This window comes from Lactuca saligna, chromosome 3 (genome assembly GCF_052625555.1).
Source record: "Lactuca saligna cultivar CGN05327 chromosome 3, ASM5262555v1, whole genome shotgun sequence".
Taxonomy (NCBI): Eukaryota; Viridiplantae; Streptophyta; class Magnoliopsida; order Asterales; family Asteraceae; genus Lactuca; species Lactuca saligna.
Window position 1 is genome coordinate 94,269,104 of NC_136419.1, and position 19,646 is coordinate 94,288,749.

At 31.6% G+C, this 19,646-nt stretch overlaps 2 protein-coding genes, 1 long non-coding RNA gene and 1 pseudogene across 3 annotated transcripts; 2 read left to right on the forward strand and 2 right to left on the reverse strand.

The window, feature by feature from the left end:
* Positions 1–302: 302 nt before the first annotated feature.
* Positions 303–949, reverse strand: LOC145033850 (uncharacterized). The gene is made up of 2 exons (XR_013677745.1): positions 837–949; positions 303–543 (listed from the first exon to the last, which is right to left on the reverse strand). It is a non-coding gene; the product is annotated as an uncharacterized LOC145033850 (long non-coding RNA).
* An 8,455-nt stretch (positions 950–9,404) lies between these two features.
* CGLD27 (DUF1230 family protein (DUF1230)) lies at positions 9,405–11,670 on the forward strand. Its single transcript, XM_078985564.1, has 7 exons — positions 9,405–9,809; positions 9,917–10,069; positions 10,395–10,472; positions 10,583–10,678; positions 10,751–10,786; positions 10,876–11,042; positions 11,362–11,670. The coding sequence occupies exons 1-7, from the start codon at positions 9,534–9,536 to the stop codon at positions 11,522–11,524; spliced, it is 969 nt and encodes a 322-aa protein (XP_078841690.1). The 5' UTR covers positions 9,405–9,533; the 3' UTR covers positions 11,525–11,670.
* Positions 11,671–12,485: 815 nt separating this feature from the next.
* LOC145037019 (Chaperone DnaJ-domain superfamily protein) lies at positions 12,486–14,842 on the reverse strand. The gene is made up of 3 exons (XM_078985566.1): positions 14,422–14,842; positions 13,226–14,229; positions 12,486–12,771 (listed from the first exon to the last, which is right to left on the reverse strand). Exons 1-3 carry the CDS (start codon positions 14,773–14,775, stop codon positions 12,627–12,629), a joined length of 1,503 nt encoding a protein of 500 aa, XP_078841692.1. The 5' UTR covers positions 14,776–14,842; the 3' UTR covers positions 12,486–12,626.
* A 969-nt stretch (positions 14,843–15,811) lies between these two features.
* On the forward strand, positions 15,812–16,853 carry LOC145033851 (putative carboxylesterase 2 pseudogene; annotated as a pseudogene).
* The last annotated feature ends 2,793 nt before the right edge of the window (positions 16,854–19,646 follow it).

Here is a 19,646-nt window from a genome sequence, read left to right on the forward strand (position 1 = left end):
GGAAAAAGAAATGAAGACGGTAAAATGGTCTTTTCAAGTTGTTCAGGGACCCAAAACTCGGAAAACCTTGATTTTGTATCGTCTATACAAGTGGGAAAGTTTTTGGATCCCATGCAATGTTTTTTGAATGCGATAGGGACCAATCTTGCAGTGTTGTGTGTGTGTGTGTGTGTATATATATATATATATATATATATATATATATATATATATATATATATATATATATATATATATATATATATATATATATATATATATATATATATATATATATATATAAGAGTAGATTGAACACAAAGTTTGACACAAACGTTTTATTGACATTAAATACAGCATAGAAATCAAGTCATGTGATTGTGTACATAGATAGTATTATTGTTCAAGCTTACGAGTCCATACAAACACAAGCTTTTTGGATACATTTGGGATCAAGCTCTTGTTGGTCGCAGAGATTTTTACGCTGCGCTTCATTCTGACAATATTGCTTCGGGATATGATATACACAAACCAATGGTTTTGTTGGACTCATAAGAATCTCATCTGCAACAAAAAAAACAATCAATCACCATTTGTATTTATTTAATATTTATTCTCTCAAAATCACACACATTAACTCATCATTTTCATCTCAAGAACAATAATATGGAGATGGAACAAACAAGGACCATACGTTCTATCTAACTAATATCTCATTTATTCTGTTACCTATAATTCTAAAATCATCATTAATCATCTACTTTCCATAATAATAATTAAAAACACAACTTAAAAAATGTTCATATATCAACATATATGTGTAACAAAAATGGTAAAACAGGAATAAAGGAAAATGCCTGTAGCAAAGAGAGCAAAGAGAGTAAAGAGAGTAAAGAGCAGCATCAACATAAATAACCGTAAGTTTTTTTTCCATTATCATATCGAACAATATATGTATATGTAAAGAAACCAGAAATAGTTCCCCTTATATAGGTAAACACCACCTATACATAATTAATTATTGGCAATTTATTCACGTTTTCATATTAGGTGTTTGAAAAATCTAGTCATCCACAAAAAGAAATTTTATTCCAATCTAACATCACATGATCTATATTCAAAGTTTTAAACTTCAAATAATTATATAATTTCAGAAATTTAACAAAATCATATAAAACTAATTTCATAATTATATATCTACAAACACATATTACAATTTAAGAGCATAATTTTTACAAACAATCATATGTGTTTATATAAAGATATAAAGCATTACAATATATTAAGTAATAAAAATTAGGTCTTTTAAAATTACCAAACAAAAGTTAGGTTAAAACCTAACTCATTTGACAAATAACTGATCAATTACAATTACATAATCACATATAATACGTTTCACGAAAATCCCATAAAATCAACAACAATTGATTTTTAACATCTTTAAATCGTAATCTCATTAACTCTTGATTTGGTCTCTTGACTCTATTTCCCCCGCATATTCCTTCATTCAAAAATCGTTCTTGATAAACAAGAATTTAAATTAGAAACTATTCTATTATCCTAATAAAATAAATCAGCAACTTTAATTTTAACAAAAACATTTGAAAGGATGACCCAATTACTTTTGTTTGATTTGAACATTCTTTTGCTTTCCAAAAAAAATTAATTGAATGTGCATTACTATTTATTGCACAAATTAATTACCTTTATGGCCATCATATGGGGCAGTATCATGCAATTGCTTAATTTTCTCTGTTGTAATTGGTGCAATATCCTTCCATGGTTTTGGTTTTGTTATCTTTTTATTAAAAAAAAGGGACATAATATAAGGTAGAGACCAAAAACAACTATAAATACTGAAGAAAATAATTTCACAATAGGTTTATAATAAGAAGTGACATTTGACATAAAAAATAAGTAATAATAGGTTATAAACATTTTTTTTAAGTACTCAAAGGTACTCCCTTAAAAAGTAGATTACTATCTCACGAAAGTACAATGTCATTTTAGAAAAAGTGCAACTTTATCTTTTTCTGCCTTGATCGATATTTAAGACAAATTTGTTTGTTATGGCTGTTAGTTTTGATGATAATTAACATTTTCAAAGCTTTATTGCTATTAAATTTAATTCATTAATTCGTTATGAATTCAAATTTTGGTTAATCTGTGACATTTTTCTTACTATATGCCCATGTGTGTGGAAATATCAATGTACTCAATGAAAGTAGGATGCTAAAATTGTATAACACATAAATAAACAAACCATAATACCTTGCTATAATGGTATAAACACATGTTAATATAAAGTTGTAAACCCAAAGATCAGATTCGTTATATTTGTGTGTTTTTAGGTAAATAATATGTCAAGTCTTTTTTATGATTTCACTATCTTGTTACCAAGTATTTTATTTGTATACTAAGATATAGGTTGATATTTCATCAAGTATTTGGTTATATATACTTTCTCAAATTTTGGAAATATGTGAAATCTAAGTTCTAAAAATGTTCATCTCAAACTGTTTTCACCATGAAAAATCTAGAAATTGCCCAGGATCTAGGAACAAGTTTGGAATGTTTTTTTTAAGAGGGATTTTGAAAAATCTGTAAGTATTCTAAGAAAGTTAAAAGCCTTTTGTGAATAATCCATCTCCGATTTCACCCTCTTCCTCACTTGACTCACTGAGTCAAATCATTCTGACAATCAGCTACATCTTTTGCCTCCGCCTCTCAATAGACTCATATACCTTCATCGATCGAACTCCGCCTATTCGTTTGTGTAGTTTAAAGTTCCACCACTGGCCTCCTTCACTACCCTCCGTCCGCTGCTGCGGTCGGCCTCTTGGCAGGTTGCAAAGTTTTTTCTGTCATTCTCCACCTTTTCTTTGCGCTTGAAAATCATGTCTTCATGATTAGGCACATCATCTTTATTTGATATCATACTAAATAATATAAATGTTTATATATGTAATATGTTGCTTTTTTTAAATTGATTTGTTTATGTTGATTAATGATTGAGTTTAGGGATAAGTGTTGGAACCGACCAGAATCGGAACCGGTTTTGCAATATTATAAGAACCGGGAGCCGGACCACCGGTTGCAGGTTTTGGTTACTTTTCCAAACAAGAACCGGTTATAAATAATGTGAAACTAATGATGATTCAATTCATATTACTCACATGTAGTAAAGTTTTCTTCTTAGAAAACATAATATTCAATAATCAAGTTTGCAAACATTGTTTAATATTCCTACATATAATTCAACCAATCAAGTTTCAACCAAAAGAACAATTCAATATCACTTCTACGATGCTACCAAAGTAAACTAGCTAACTATCGTCTACTTCTCCATCATCCTTTTTCCCATTGCTTTGTTATTGTGTACAACTTCCACAATATCTATATATAGGGATGAGCATAGGGATCGGGGAACCGGTCCCGGAACCGGAACCAGTACAGGAACCCGATGGAACCGGTCGGTCCAGGACCGATACTATAATTTCGTCAATTTTTGGAACCGGGAACCGGACCGGATAACTCTCTCAAATTTTGAAACTTGCATAACTCACTCAGTTAATTTTTTTTTACTTGAATTTTTTTCCTACATGTAGATTATGATTTGTAGTTAAGTTTAGACTATAAAAACGATTGATTTGGTTAAAAATTGAATGAGTTACAAGCTCCGCAAGGAAGGGTGTCAAATCAGATTTTTTATTTTTTATTTTTTTATTTCAGCCATTAAATGTAATCTGACTTTGTTGTTCAAATATGCATAAATACTCAATTTAACTTGTTTTGGCCTGAATCATTTTCCTACATGTAGATTATGATTTTTAGTTAAGTTTAGACTATAAAAACGCTTGATTTGGTTAAAAATGAAAAACATAAGACGGTAAATCTAATAAGTTGTAATCTAATAAGCCGTCGAGGTTTTGACAATGAAATGTTTTCGCAAAATAATAGCAAATGAATGTGTATATGAAAACAAAAAAACTTCAATAAAAAATTAGATTAAATGATTTAACACTGTTACTTCAATATCTATATTTACAAAAAAACAAACTATTTGCAGCTAACGGCAACCGACCTTTGAAGATAGTATCGACATAAATACTAACATGCTGATTGGTGAGGTATACGAATGTTTCATTTGGGAGGTTGAGAGCTATATGTGGCGGGACATCGGTTTTGATAAGGACACATGGAATAACGTTTCTGAAGCCGAAATGGTTGGCATGTTCCAATATCTTTCAGTAAATTATTTTTGAAGTTATATATTTAATATTGTTTAATTTTGATTTATTTTTAATTTCTCTATTTTTTTTGTAGAGGTGGTTTGATTTTGGAGCGATTACAAATGATCGCATCGCTCCAACTTATTGGGTGAAACTGAACAATTGGATATGTGCGTGGTATAGAGGCCACAAAAATATTGCAAAAAACCATTTGACTTGTTTTGTAGGGGATGTGGAGGCAGCAAAAGCTCAAGCCCCTACGGGTATGGATATGCAGCATTGAAATGCTGCTATTGACCATTTCTTAACAGAAAAGCATAAAAAACGATCCGCCGGAAACAAAGAATGCCGAAAAAGCAAGTAGTTAAGAATCGTGTAGGGACGTCCATCTACGATAGTGTTTGTTTTAAGAAAGTTAAAATAATGGTTATTCAGTTATAATATATTTTTTAATGTTTATTCAAGTATAACATATTTTGTAATATTAAACATAATTTGAATAGACTTGAAACATTTCATGGTGCGCATGTGAATAAAAAAGGTGAATTTGTTGATTCTTTAGTTGAAGACCAATATGTAAGTTATTATTATTTAAAAATGAAGTAAATTGTTGGTTTTTTTTTGTGTTAGTTTTAACGCATATTAACAATCTTTGTAAAATACAGAATGTCTTAGTTACTGAGGTTGCTCTACAGACTCATCACATAGCCAACTCTAGTTGATTGGATCGCAATATTTGAGAAGGTGTTGGGTACACAAAGGGGGCATGTGAGAGACATTAGGCCTAAACCTTCTTCAACTGCAGGTACAAATGCTCAATCCCAATGACAGTCATAGTCACAAGCACCACAACCAACACATGTACTTGTTAAATTCTTAAAGAATTTGGTAGCTTTGTTATATTGTTAAGAAGTTGATGTATTTGTAGTAATTTTTGGTAGCTCGGTAATTTGTTAAATTGTTAACGACTTAATTGATTTGGTCGTTTAATAGTTTGTTAAATTGTTAACGACTTAATTCATTTGATGCTTTGATGGTTTGATAGTTTGTTGAATTGTTAATGACTTAATGTGTTTGTGACTTAATTGTAGGATGTTGATGTGAATGCTTTTCTTCAAAACCCGACATTTGTGACGACCATTGGAGACATTATTTGATCGTTTAAAAACCACGTCAACAACGATGGGGAAGACGAAGACACATAGTATTTCTTGTTTTTATGTATGGATGATGTTATTTTGAATTTATTAGATATTTATGGATAATATATTAGATGTTTATTTGGGATTTATTAGATAGTTTATGTAATATGGTATGTTTGATGTTTTATGTAATGTGGTATGTATTTATTTATGTATTTTTTTTATCAAATATGCATTTTATAATATATATATATATATATATATATATATATATATATATATATATATATATATATATATATATATATATATATATATATATATAAACTAATATCATAAAAAATATGTTTTTTATCCTTAAAAAACATTAGCAGCGACGCCTTTATGAACGATGAAGACCAATTGCGACGATCAATAACTCCGGGAACCTTAGCTGGAAAAACGCCGACCGGTAGCCAGAATTTTATTAGAGACGACAAACAAATATTAGAGACGACATGTATTAGAGACGACGCTATTCGCGACGACAAACGAGTATTAGCTACGAGTAATAACGACGGCCTTTTAGCGGCGACAAGTCATCGCTGATACCTTTAGCGACGACAATGGGAGTCAATTGTTACGACTTTTGTCATTGCTAAAGGTTACATTTTTTGTTGTGATATAAAAAGCTCACAGTTGGGATCGGCCAACAAGCACTCGTCTATACCGAAACTGAAGTACCTAGTCTCAGTTTAAAACTCAAAACCGGTCTGATCCGATTTACTTATTCACGGTAGAAGGAAAAATATATATTTTACCCTAAAGAATAATAGTAAATTTTCAGTATTTTGTGAAAGAAGTAGTATAAATAGCATTCTTTATCTTAAAGTTTATTTTATGCATGGTAGATGGACCAAATACTCAAATAGCATCCAAAAGGTTTTCTGAATTCTCTTGCTCTCTTACTTCTCACATGGTTCACACGAGAAATGCGCACAATAAGATTGTGTAAACAAACACTTTCCACACTCAACCAACGGCTACACACGCACATAAACATGTATCCACGGATATTCTCATCATTTTGACTCTATTAGGGGAAAAATATTTTAAAATTTAAAAGATTTATATGCGTCAAGTACTCAATTTCGACCTATTGACTTGTGTATTAATTTGGTGACTTTGTTTTCAGCTTTTTGCCTCTAAGACGTATGAAAAGAAAACATATCATATCTAACGGCTCAAAACTCATCCACATATATTTCTAATGAATCCAACTTCTTAAATAATTTTATTTGAATAAATAAACAATTATCATATCATATTCAAGGCATTAATTATATGAACATATTGCGCTAAAAAACTAATATTCCGGGACGAATCTATATCGACTTTTAATCAAAACCCTTTGACCAACTTGGCCAAATTCCATAAAAGATTAAAAAAATTGGTTTTTAAGTTTTTTAAAAATCACTTTTAATCAAAACCCTTTAAAGTTTATTTGGTATTATATAAACCAATTTTCTCGTATCCAAATAAACTTTAAACTTTTTTAGGGAAAAGTAAATTAATGGTAACAATTAAACAAAAAATTGTAAGAATTATAAGGAACCATTGATTATAAATTTAGAGTAAATTACACGAATGGTCTATGGTTTAGAATAATTTGCACGTTTAATCTCTAACTTATTTTTTTTAACTTGGAAAATCTTTATTATTTTTTTTGTTACGTGTTTGGTTATCTGTCTTACCTAAAAAGATTATTTTCCCTTAATTTTTTAATTTATTTAAATAAATACACACCTAACCCTACCTCTCTCATCTTACCTTCTCTACTCCATCATTTTTCTCTTTATAAATGATAATATGTTTTAGGTAAGACAGAGATCAAGTGCGTAACAAAAATAAATAGCAGGGACCAAACACGTAACAAAATAAAACAACAAAGATCTTCCGAGTTAAAAATATAAGTTAGAAACCAAACGTAAATATTACCAAAACTATAGGGACCATTCTTATATTTTACTCATAAATTTATGATCGTAACAACACAAATGGTGTTTTTTTTCTTTAAAAAAAAAAAGATAAAACTTCAAAAATGGTTCCTATGGTTTTCAAAAATATCAAGTTTAGTCTCTAAGTTCAAAAAATCTCACAGATGGTCCCTGTGATTTCAAAACTTTTAACAAATAGTTATTTTCGTTAATTCCGTTAGCTTTTAGCCGTTAAGTGAATGATATTTCTATCATTTCACTGCCACATGGACCATTTATGAAGATTTGTCTTATTAAAAAAAACTAATTATTTAATATTAAAGGGTCCCCCCCTCTCTCTCTCTCTCTCTCAAAAACATCGAACCACTTTCTCCATTAGAATCGAAGCTGTTATTGCTCCTTCTGCCATTATCACCACCAGGTGACACCGGGCAAGGTAAGTGACTTCATGCCTCTACCCGATTAAAACACACAGATCCACCGTCATCCTTTCCCTTCAGCAACCCCTTTATTTCGATTGAAAACCTGTTAAGTGAAGGGTATTTAGACGGTGGTTTTGCGAACAAAAACCTGTTAACCCCTTTACTTCATGCCTCCACTCCGATCAAAACACACAGATCTACCGTCATCACGTTTCTCCCTGCAACTTCAAGGGATTCACATACTTTATCTTCAAACAAAAACCCAGAAATAGAAGTGAGAAATGATTCGAGAATTATTTATGGTAACAAAAATAATGATTTAAGAAGGGATACATATTGAAACCATCCAAAGACGCGAGAATTATTTCACCAGGGATGAAGTTGAAGAACTTCTTGCCGGGTTTGGAGTTCACGAGGGAGCCTGTGATGAATCCAGATACCTTCACAACACTAGAGAGAATCCTGGTTGCTACGCCTTCTGACATCTTTGTCAATCTCTTAACCGTGAAACAAAATGAAATTGAATAGATACGAAATTAGAAGTGTTCAATGGATAAAAGTAATGTTGTAGAAGAAAACAAGATGATACCTCTTCACTCTCTTCAAAGCTTTTGGACTAACTTCAGCTTTTGAACCGGGTTTCGTCCTCTTCTTCAAAAACTCATTTCCCCATTTTAATCGATCCACCGTCACATCCCCACACCCCAAAATTTCCTTGATTAACTGATTTGATCCCTCAACAATCATCCTCGCAACAGACCCACTATAATCCTCAACATTTGGCGCCAACGTCATCCAATACGTTGCGACTTTAGCCTCCACAGAACCACCATTCTCCACTGCCACCGTTGCTAACACACTGCTCTTGACCTCTTTCACCGAAAATGCACTATACTCTTCTAAAACCCGATCGAACTCCTCTAACTCCTTCTCCAGACCTTTACTCGAAATCGTTAGCCCGTAATTTAACAAACTCTCATATTCGAAATCCGAATCGTTTCCGGATTTTGTATCGGAAGGTACGCGAAGAGTGAAGAAATAGTGTGATCCGTCTGATTTCGTGTTCTGTGGCTGTTGAGGGCTCGATTTGAGCTCGGATTGCGGGAAGCAGGCTTAAGAGCGGTGGTTTTGGTGTTATTGCTGAAACAAGCACACACAGAGAGAGAGAGAGAGAGAGAGAGAGAGAGAGAGAGAGAGAGAGAGAAAAGGGGGTGGGATGAAATGGACAGAAATACCGTTTAATATCAAATAATTAAATAATTAGTTTTTTTTTTATAAATAAGACAAATCTTCATAAATGGTCCATGTGACAGTGAAATGATAGAAATACCCTTCACTTAACGGCTAAAATCTAACGGAGCTAACAAAAAAGACTATTTGTTAAAAGTTTTGAAACCATAGAGACCATTTATGAGGTTTTTTGAGTTTAGGGACTAAACTTTATACTTTTGAAAACCACACAGATCATTTTTAAAGTTTTGTAAAAAAAAAAAAAAAAAAAAAAAAAGCTAGATGCATAATTTAATCTGACGCTACTATGATGCCACGTGTCCTAAAACAACCAAACCTCAAAAGAAAAAATAAAAAAGAAATCAAATTTATCTCCAAAACCAAAATTCCCCCACCACATAAAACATCACCTTCCTCCCCCAAAACCATCTCAACTAAAAGAAAGAAAAAATCATAATTTTCCTTCGACTTAATCCGTTTGCAGAGTGAGTTCGAGTTTATCTCCTGGAAATTCTCCAAATTTCCAGGACATAAAATAAAAAATAAAAATAAATGATCAGACTAAGTGTCTACTGCTCTTTACTCTCACCTCCAAGTCAAAAAGTCAAAGACCACCAGAGAATCTCTCCGGCGTCGTTTTGGCAGCAGAAATGGAACCGAAGTTCGAGTCTGAGTTCAAGTTCGAGTTCGAGTTCATCAACTCAGAGGAGTGTTACGACTATTGCTATGGCTTTAAAAAAAGACGAAATGGATGGAAGATTTAGCAACTTACCGGGTCAAAGCTGGGAACCCGGGTTGGAAATGGAAGTCCCTTTTGAACAAAGGCCGGTATGTATTTAAATTTTTTTTTTTTATGTTTTATGCTCTCATTTTCACATGAAAAAAGCAAAAATAAATTAATAATAACATACTTTTATTTATTTATTTATTATTAGGTGAATGAATACTCATCTTTGAAAGAAGGACCATTATATTCATGGGGAGAATTGAGTCCACGATCTTTTTTCATACGAGTTGGAGGTCTTTGGTTGGTTACTTTTACTGTTCTTGGACTCCCTGTTTCAGCAGCAAGCTTTAATCCTTCAAATGTAAGATATAATTTTTTTTTTCTTCTTCTTGTTTATAAATATATTTACAAACTAAAAAAAAATATGGGTTTTTATTTTTATTAATTCTTAAGTATGAAAAAACCAATGATTTTTTTGTGCATCAAGTTCACTAAACTCTTTTTCTTGTATTGATTGTACCGATTAACCGATATGACTTGGCCGATCATAATGCTGTGTATTGGATAACAATTTACAAAAGTTTTGGGACTCTAAATGTATAAATTTTTTCTGTAAGGACCAAATGTGGAAATTTTTTAGTAGATTACAATAGCATTAACAACATTTTGTTTTGGTTTCCATGCAGGATCCTTTACGATTTTTACTAGCGGCAGGAACTGGAACGCTTTTTCTTGTATCATTAGTTGTCCTCAGGATTTATCTGGTATGTATAATAAATATATATCTCATTTTTTAAATAAATCTAAAACTACTCCAAATTATATAAGTTTCATGGTAAATTTATATATAAATTTAAAATTTATATATATTTAGGGATGGAGTTACGTTGGTGACAGACTGTTATCAGCTGTGATCCCATACGAAGAGAGTGGTTGGTATGATGGACAAATGTGGGTAAAGCCTCCCGAGGTAAGGGCAAAATAGTCATTTTACATACTTTGATCTTGGACTAAATTTATAATTTGCTTCTTTTCTTTGCAGATTCTGGCGCGTGATAGGTTATTGGGGTCATACAAGGTAACCAAAAGTTTTAAGAAAAAAAAATATATAAATTTTTTAATTGTAATTCATTAATTAAATATTTGTTTTTTTTTATATAAATGTAGGTGAAACCAGTGATAAAATTGTTGAAACAAACCCTAGTGGGAACAGGGGTGTTACTTGTGACAGCTGTTTCATTGATTATTTTTGCTACACCAGTTGAAGATTTCTTCCAAAAAACATTTGCAAATGAAAATTATGTTGCAGCTACAAAGATCAATGCGAATATGAGGTAGGTTAAAACAAGGATTATATACATATAAGAAATATCAATATACATAGCATTTTGTCAACATTATAATTTTCTAGATTTTTTAAAGTAAAATGTCCTAATAAGAAAAAAAAAAGATTTGTATTTTGCAATGCTATGAATATGATTTAGTAGATTTTGTAAAGTACGATAACTTACTAAGAAAACAAAATGGAAGTAAGTAAGATGCTATTATAATTATACCCAAACAAATGAAAGTACTATAGGTAAAAAAATTAAAATACATTACCCAAAATATATATATAAAGTAATAAAGTGATATTTTTTTTTAATATTACAGCAAAGAGGAGCTTTTAAGATTGCCGTTGGAAGTGAAGGCAGATGATAAATTGGCAGCTGCTGCTGCTGAGGCGGCTGATGGAAGGCCGGTGTACTGCAGGGACAGGTACTACCGTGCACTAGCGGGCGGACAATACTGCAAGTGGGAGGATCTACTCAACTGATTTAAACAAGAATATAGTAAAAAATATATATATTCGTGTTATATATATAGTATATAGTATATGGTATATACACCTTGTTTGATTTTTATGTTGAATTATGTGAAAAAATATATATACGACAAGTAGATTGCCATTTTGAGATGTTAGTTGGAGAGACTTGATGGACTTTAAAGTTTAAACTGCAAAGGCATATAAGTTGTCAAGAAATGAATAAATATAAATTTTATGAATTATAAATTTTGATTTTGGATAATCAAATGGGTTATTTTTGAACTATGAAGTAGTTGTTTCTCAAGTTTTCATTTATATATCAACATTTTTTTCTGAAAAAGATGGCTTTTTTTTTTTTTCATGTTTTTTTTTTTTCTAAAAAACCCTCTCGTTGTTTTCTCTGGGTTAAACCTTATCTTTATTTTTTTTCCTGAAAAAGACATTGTATTTTCTTATTTTTCCAAAAAAAACACTCAACTTTGATTTTTTTTCAGAAAAAAACACTCAACCTTCTAACTATTTTCAAATAAACTCTCTAATGTTTTAGTTTTTTTTTTTTTTTTTTTTTTTTTGAAAAAACCATCACATGTTACAAGTTTTTTTGGAAAAAAAATGACAAATGAAAAAAATGCAAGGCGTTTTTTAGGAAAAAAACAAAGTTGAGTTTTAATCCGAAAAAACACAAAATATAAGATATTTTATGTGATTATGCTAAAAGAGTCAAATCGGAAAAAATAGAAAAATGCCAAGATCTTTTTCCCTTTTCAAAAAACACAATATATATATATATATATATATATATATATATATATATATATATATATATATATATATATATATATATATATATATATATATGATATTTTGTATTTTAAAAAATTACCCATGTTATCCATATACAAAGCAATTCTCATTGTTATAATTAGTTACATTTTCCAAATTACAATGTAAACTACTTTAAATTAAAAAATAAACTAAATATACGTTGTATATCATTAAATGCACAAAGTGGAATCACCATCTTCTTTACATTACAAGATTTTTGTTAGACATAATTTGTAAATGCAAACTACTTTAAATTAAAAAAAGAAAAAAAAAACATACAACTTGATTACACAAGTCTTTTCCACCAATTATATATTTCAGACATTTTTCCTTGAAATATATCTCTAATTGTTTGTTTATGTCTCTTGGATTCTTCTATATCTAAAGTTCTGTATGCAAGAGCTAGCAAATAGATGGCTGGATGAACCCTCCTACATGTCAAAAGAATTGTTTATCAAGTTTTTAAGGAAAAAAAATTATACACCCATATTCAATTTTTTATAAAAATCAAAAGAAACTATTAGAAAAGATTATTTTTTGAGCTTTTTTCTTAAATTGTCATGTTTGACAAACCAAAAAGTAGCTAATAAGCTAGCTTTTTAAACAGCTATTTACAATAGCTTTTCAGAAGCTTTTTTAAATTGTCCCGGATATACCCTTAATTAGTTATAAAAAAAACATATCCTTCTAAATGTCTTTTTTTGTCATTTTATATTTTCCAGTTAGTTTATCGGCTAGTTTTTACCAAACATCATTTTTTGTCAGCTAACTTTTCAGTTAACAACTAGTTTTTCAGCTAAAAACTAGTTTTTCAGCTAACAGTCAGTTTTTCAGTTATCAGCTAGTTTGTCAAACATAGCCAAAATGATCTAGGATTAAGAATACCTTTCAAAAGGTTGACTTAAGTCAACACCATCCCAATACCTCTGAGATGAAACATTTTTTCCGTTTTTACCCCTACCATATGTCTCAACATACCAACCACCAATATCATGCAACCCTGAACGAGGCTCAAATAACCAATATTTACTTGGAGGTAATCGAGCTCTTGTGCATCTACACTCACAAACAGAAGCTTTTTCTCCCAATTGAAACCAATGCATATGTTTCACCATTAATGTCCTATGCTTCATAACCACATGACTCTTTACACCACAATTATTATGAAAATAACAACACCCTTCTTCATCACTACTCCCTAATCCAATAATCGTTCCCAAAAACATCTTATCTTCCTCATCATCTTCATGTAGATTGAGATAAACATGTATATGATCTTGATATTCTTCATTTGATGTGTCAATGGTGGAAGTAGAACTCTTTGGTGGGATTCGATTTGCAATTGCAACAATCTTTCCTGATACATGCAACTCAAGATCTTTGTATGCATCACATTGTGACCTAATTTGAGTTCCCAATTCATGAGTTTTGAATCCTACTTCCAAATTCTCAATTTTGGAGGCATTTGGTGATAATTCAGGGACCCTTTTGGCTATGCATACTTTCCCAAAAAGGTCACGTCCTGAAACTAAATGAAGGATTTCAGAAGTTCCATGGAAAGATCTTTCATCAGCTTCAAAACAATCAGGGAGGAAATCCATTGAATGGATTAGAGGACCATGGTAGGCTGTGTGTATGGCTGAATAAAAGTCGTTTTCCAGTATATCAAAGTAGGTTGTTCCATTTGCTATTCTTTTCTCTGATACGATGTTGTTTATGGCGTATCTATACCATTTTAACCATTCTACAACTTCCATTTGTTGTCCTGTTGCTTCATGGGATTCGTATGTGTACATTGATGAACCTTGTCTTGAGGGTTTTTGGAGAATTGGTTTTTGAGATTGTAGATAGTTGTCGTAGTGAGCTCTCTTTTGAATGTCTGATAGTATCTGCGTGTAATTAGTTGAAAGAATCAAGCTCCTTTTTCAGATTTCAAGGTTATTTAGTTTTTTTATGTTTGCTAGAATCAATGAGAAATCAAATTCATAATCAAAACATACATAGAATAAGCACATAACAATTTCAAACTGATTACAAACTACAAACAGGTAAGAAACATTACAGTCGAAATATTTGCATACCTCATAAGCTGCGAGAATTTGAACGAATCGGTGGGAATTAGAAAATCCATCGGGCGATTGAGAAAGATCGGGATGAGTTTCCTTTGCCAATTTCCGAAAAGAGGCTTTAATTTCCGCAAAAGAGCAAGACTCCGCAACCCCTAGGAGGTCGTAAGCGTTCCTGCCGGACAATTCAGGTGGCTCCGCCGACTCAGCGCTGGTGCTGAGTGCCCGATTATGAGTGAAATAATATAGGAAGCCGGTGATGCGATACGTGTGCAGGGGAGATGAAAGAAATGAATGATAGCGGTTGTGGTGGTGGTGGTGACGACGACATAGGTTAAGGAAAGTGGAGTAAGTGCCGTTTACCGCCATTCTAACGACTGTTTCTACCGGCTTGGGGCAGCGACTGGAAGAAGGAGAGGTTGCTCTTTTTCCCGGTAGTTTCAGTTTGGCCCCTGTATTTTGAAAACGTAATGCCCTTAAGTTTATCAATTGTTAACAGTTTTATTCTAAATATAAATTTTTGTTCATTAATGTCTGAATTTTGTAAAGTCCATTTATTTGTTTATTTCTTTTCACATTTAGTATGTCAGCCACCATCTGCCACACACTTAGCTAGCACCTTACAACTAAATTAGAAGGATTTTGATGCATTTACTGCTGATACAAAATACTAAAAGCTTTTAAATAGAATATTATATATATATATATATATATATATATATATATATATATATATATATATATATATATATATATTGCACTATGTTTGGATGAAAATTTTGTACCGGATGTATACGGATTAATATTTTGGATCGGATATGTCTAAATATATTATTAAGTCTGGTTAATATTTTGAACTATTTTTCTGCAAAATAAAGTTTCGTAACAGTTTTTATACATGTTATATTGCTTTTTTATAATTTTAATGTTCAAAGGAAAATACAATTAGTGGCGACATATGTATTAGTGGTGACATTTTTTTTGTGGCCACAGTTGGCATTAGCGGCAACAGTGAGCATTAGCGGTGACAAACGGAACAATTACAACGAAACAACAACGGCGACCTTTTAGCGGTGACACGTCGTTGCAAAAACCTTTAGCGGCGACGTTCCCGCTTTTCGTGATTGTCGCATGCGCATTTCTTGTAGTGAAAATATGGACCGATATAATATAATTTAAAATTATGAATCTTATATCTCAAAATTCTATAAATTATTTAATTAGGATAAAATATTTTTCATATGTAATAAATAATTTTTGTGTTTTAAACGTTTTCACCACACATTTGGATCAACCTCAGCATGCATGAAGAGACATTCCATGTATGAAATGGTCCATGCAGAAGTTCAACATCGGGCATCAGCACACACATCAATTAATTAGCCTCAAGCATCTATAGTAATTACACCTATCGTCTCTTTCTCACTACCATTACCACAAAAATGGCTTCTGGTTCACCCTCAAAGTACATGTCAACCTCCAAAGAGTATCCTCTTCATCTCCATGGTTGGCTGCGAATACACAAAGATGGCCGATGTGAAAGATTCATCGGAAACGATATCATCCCGACTGGAACTGATCCCATAACCGGCGTCCAATCAAAAGACGTCATTATTTCACACCAATCCAATCTTTTCGTAAGGCTTTACATTCCCAAAACCATCGTCGACATCCCTAACCGGAAATTCCCAACTCTGATGTATTACCACGGTGGTGGCTTCTTGACTGAATCCGCCGCTTCTTCCACCTACCACCCCACACTTAACTTGATCACGGCAGAATCCAACGTGATTGCGGTGTCTGTAAACTACAGGTTGGCTCCGGAATATCATATACCAGTTGCATACGAGGATTCATGGGAAGCAATCAAGTGGGTGGCTACCCATGTTAAAGGAAATGGTCCGGAGTCATGGTTAAACGCCCATGCTGATCTTCAGAATGTGTTCTTTGCTGGAGATAGCGCAGGAGCCAACATCGCACATAACATGGCTATCCGGGTCGGGTTGAACCAAGTAAAGGTTGTTAACCTAAAGGGTGTTATTATGATCCACCCTTATTTTGGTGGAAGAGAATTTATTGGAGAAGAGTCTAAACATGAACAACACAAAGCATTCATGAATCAGATGTGGCTTTTGGCTAATCGATTAGGGATTGGGTTAGATGACCCGTTGTATAATCCGGTCATGGACCCGTGTGTTTCAGCTTTCGGGTGCTCCAAGATTCTTTTGTGTGTTGGCGGGAGGGATAAACTAAGGGGTAGGGCCCTACTCTATAAGGAGTTGATGGAGACGTGTGGGTGGAAAGGCTTTATTGAGTTGATGGAGAGCAAAGGGGAGGGCCATGTCTTCTTTTTGTCTAATACTTCATGTGAAAATGCTCGTATCTTACGTAAAAAGATTTGTAACTTTATCAATTCGATCAGCAGCAAAATCTGAAAGTTATATGTCTATTAATCTATTAACTATTATAAAATATTGACAATGATAATTACTACTATTGCTTAATTTTTTAAGCCATGCAAAAGGTTAAACATATATCTATAATGCATGATATATCTCTTATACGTATCAAGACACAACCCTTACCTCTTTATATGTTTCCTATCTTTCTTTATCTTGACATTTATTTTTCATTTGAATGCGGATTTAATCCACCCAATTTGTAGTAAAAAACACACCAAACATCGCATTGTTGAATGAAATTAGTATTGCCTTGATGATAAATAATTGATAAGTGATAGGTCAATTGAAGCATGCTCATTGCAACTTTTATTTCAAATTAATGATGATTTTTTGTGTTATCTGTATAAGCCATTGAGATCGTAAAATCTAAGGGGGTGTTTGGCTTAATTTTTGAGAAGTCAAAAGATCTTTTAGAAAAAGATAGAAGCCAAAAGATGTTTGGCAAAACAATTTTAAAACCTACTTTTGGATTTTTGATAGAAAGAAAATTAACTTTTTGAAAAAATCAGGAAAACTTGAATTTTTGCAACTTTTCCAAAAAGGACTTTTGGTCCTTATAAAGCTAAGTCAAACACCCCTTAAATATGAATAAAAACTTAGAATCTCTTTCGTGTTTTAGGAGGAAGAAGCCATTGAAGATTCATATAAGAAAATAGTGAAGAAACTAGAACAAAAAATAAAGATAGGGAGCAATTGTGTGTTATCTTTATAAACCATTGTCTTTTTTTATACTTTATATATTTACTGATTAGTTATGTTGCTTCAACTTAAATGATCTTTAAAGTTAGAGATTGAAGCTGGATTATCAAGTTAAGAGCCACCATGATGTAAGTATTTCTTGTAACAAATTTTCTCTTACATCATGTGATTTTTTACTTTCTTTTAAGTCTTGTGTCTTACTATGGAACCTATTACATCCACAAGAAGAGTTTCTTAAAATGCATCGGTTTTTTAACGACTGGATTTTGGAAGCAATGAGAAGCACAATTAAAGTTTATTGTCTTAACTTTCATTTCTTATAAAGATTATTTATAAGAATTTTTGGATACTAGATTCAAGTAGGATGCTAAATAAACAAATCAAATTTTGAATCTATTTTGTTGTTATTTCACTAACTAGCATATGATATTAGTTACCTTTGTTTTGGTTTGATTGTTTTAGCAACGTTTACCTATGGAGGCTTGGATATTTTTAATTCATCTACTTTATGTTGTTTAAGATGTGACAATCTCTATCACGAATATGATTAATGATCTAGATCTTTCATATGACCATAGTTGCTAAATTTCTTTTCAATACTTCTCAAATTCTTGTTGCCTCCGGTAGATTTTCCAAAAGCAAAGACCATGTAAAGCACTTGTAGATAGCTACATGAACTATCAAAGGTGATATAGCATGTAACTTTCTCATGTACATATTATTATTGGCTTTTTTATTGTTTAGTTTAGGAAACTAAACCATCTTGGCCCATTGGGCTCGTTTTTTTAGCCTAACCTTCAAGGGCATACTTTACAACCTAACATATAAGCCCATTCAACCAGTTAAAGCCAATAAAGTGTGGTTTCAAATATCTTCTTACCTATTCCATACTTCCATTGTTACATATTACACATGTAATCATACCAAAGTGTTTTTTTTTGGTCGTATGAGACCAGAGACAGACAATCCTTTAACGAACCCGATCAATATACGGTCCAAAACTGGCCAATTTTAAATCTTTTGGACACATGTGTCTTGATTTTTGTCTTTTAGATTTTCTTATTTCTTGTGGTTTTTAAATTCTTGTAATTTCATTTGTTTATTTTTTTTTTTTATAAATTTTAAATCTATCAAAGAAAAAATCGATTTGTAATATTATAGTACTTGATATTGTATGAATTATTGGAGTAATAATTGTTGTAAAATTGATAGTATTGGTTGGTCCAGTTTCCGACCAATATTAAGCTTGCCTGCCACAGCCACATATAATTTACTACTAGGTATATGCATCTATGCATTTGTGTTCACCATTGAGGTTTTATAATAATCATTAAGTTTTGGAAACTACGTGCGTAATATTAAAGTAGTTATTATTTCCAAAGTCGTTATTATTTTTGCAGACGACAATCAGTGAAAATATATATGATATTTAAGATTTTTTGGAAAAATCAAAACGAAGTCGTTAATTGCGGAAATTTTGATGCTGACTAAAAAAAATAACATTATCAGTAATATTTATTTTCTGAAAAATATGTATTATCTTATTATGTTGACCGTGAAAATCAAAATCTGTATTACGAAAAACAAAATTCTTACGGGGAAAATCAATACATTTCGAGGAGGTTATCTTATAAGAAGATTGTTTTGTAAACAAAAATTATCATAACCAATTGTCTATTTTTTAAAAACAAAATTTTCACTACGCTGTTGAGATAATATGAGTTCAATCATTCTAGATGAGTATTTTATTGTTCTTTGTACTGGTGTTTCATGATAGTTAGAAAATTGGGAATTGAAATCAATACATTTTCGAGGAAATTATCTTATAAAAAGATTGTTTTGTAAACAAAAATTATCATAACCAATTGTGCTTTTTAAAAACAAAATTTTCACTATGTTATTTCTTCCAATTTTACTAACAATTCTTTACACCTTACCCTTTCTACTCTTGTTGAGATAACATGAGTTCGATCATTCTAGATGAGTATTTTACTGTTGTTTGTGCTGGTGGTTCATGACAACTAGAAAATAGGGAATTGATATATGTTAGAAAATGGGGAATTGATATACGTTGATGGC

What these genes read in the sequence shown, in the direction of transcription:
- CGLD27 (XM_078985564.1), top strand. Translation starts at nt 9,534, where the DNA reads ATGATCAGACTAAGTGTCTACTGCTCTTTACTCTCACCTCCAAGTCAA. An exon ending in TGTGGGTAAAGCCTCCCGAG is followed by an intron (nt 10,679 to 10,750) that starts GTAAGGGCAAAA and finishes TTTTCTTTGCAG; the next exon opens with ATTCTGGCGCGTGATAGGTT. An exon ending in AAGATCAATGCGAATATGAG is followed by an intron (nt 11,043 to 11,361) that starts GTAGGTTAAAAC and finishes TTAATATTACAG; the next exon opens with CAAAGAGGAGCTTTTAAGAT.
- LOC145037019 (XM_078985566.1), bottom strand. Translation starts at nt 14,775, where the DNA reads ATGGCGGTAAACGGCACTTACTCCACTTTCCTTAACCTATGTCGTCGT. An exon ending in AAATTCTCGCAGCTTATGAG is followed by an intron (nt 14,230 to 14,421) that starts GTATGCAAATAT and finishes AATTACACGCAG; the next exon opens with ATACTATCAGACATTCAAAA. An exon ending in TTAAGTCAACCTTTTGAAAG is followed by an intron (nt 12,772 to 13,225) that starts GTATTCTTAATC and finishes TTTGACATGTAG; the next exon opens with GAGGGTTCATCCAGCCATCT.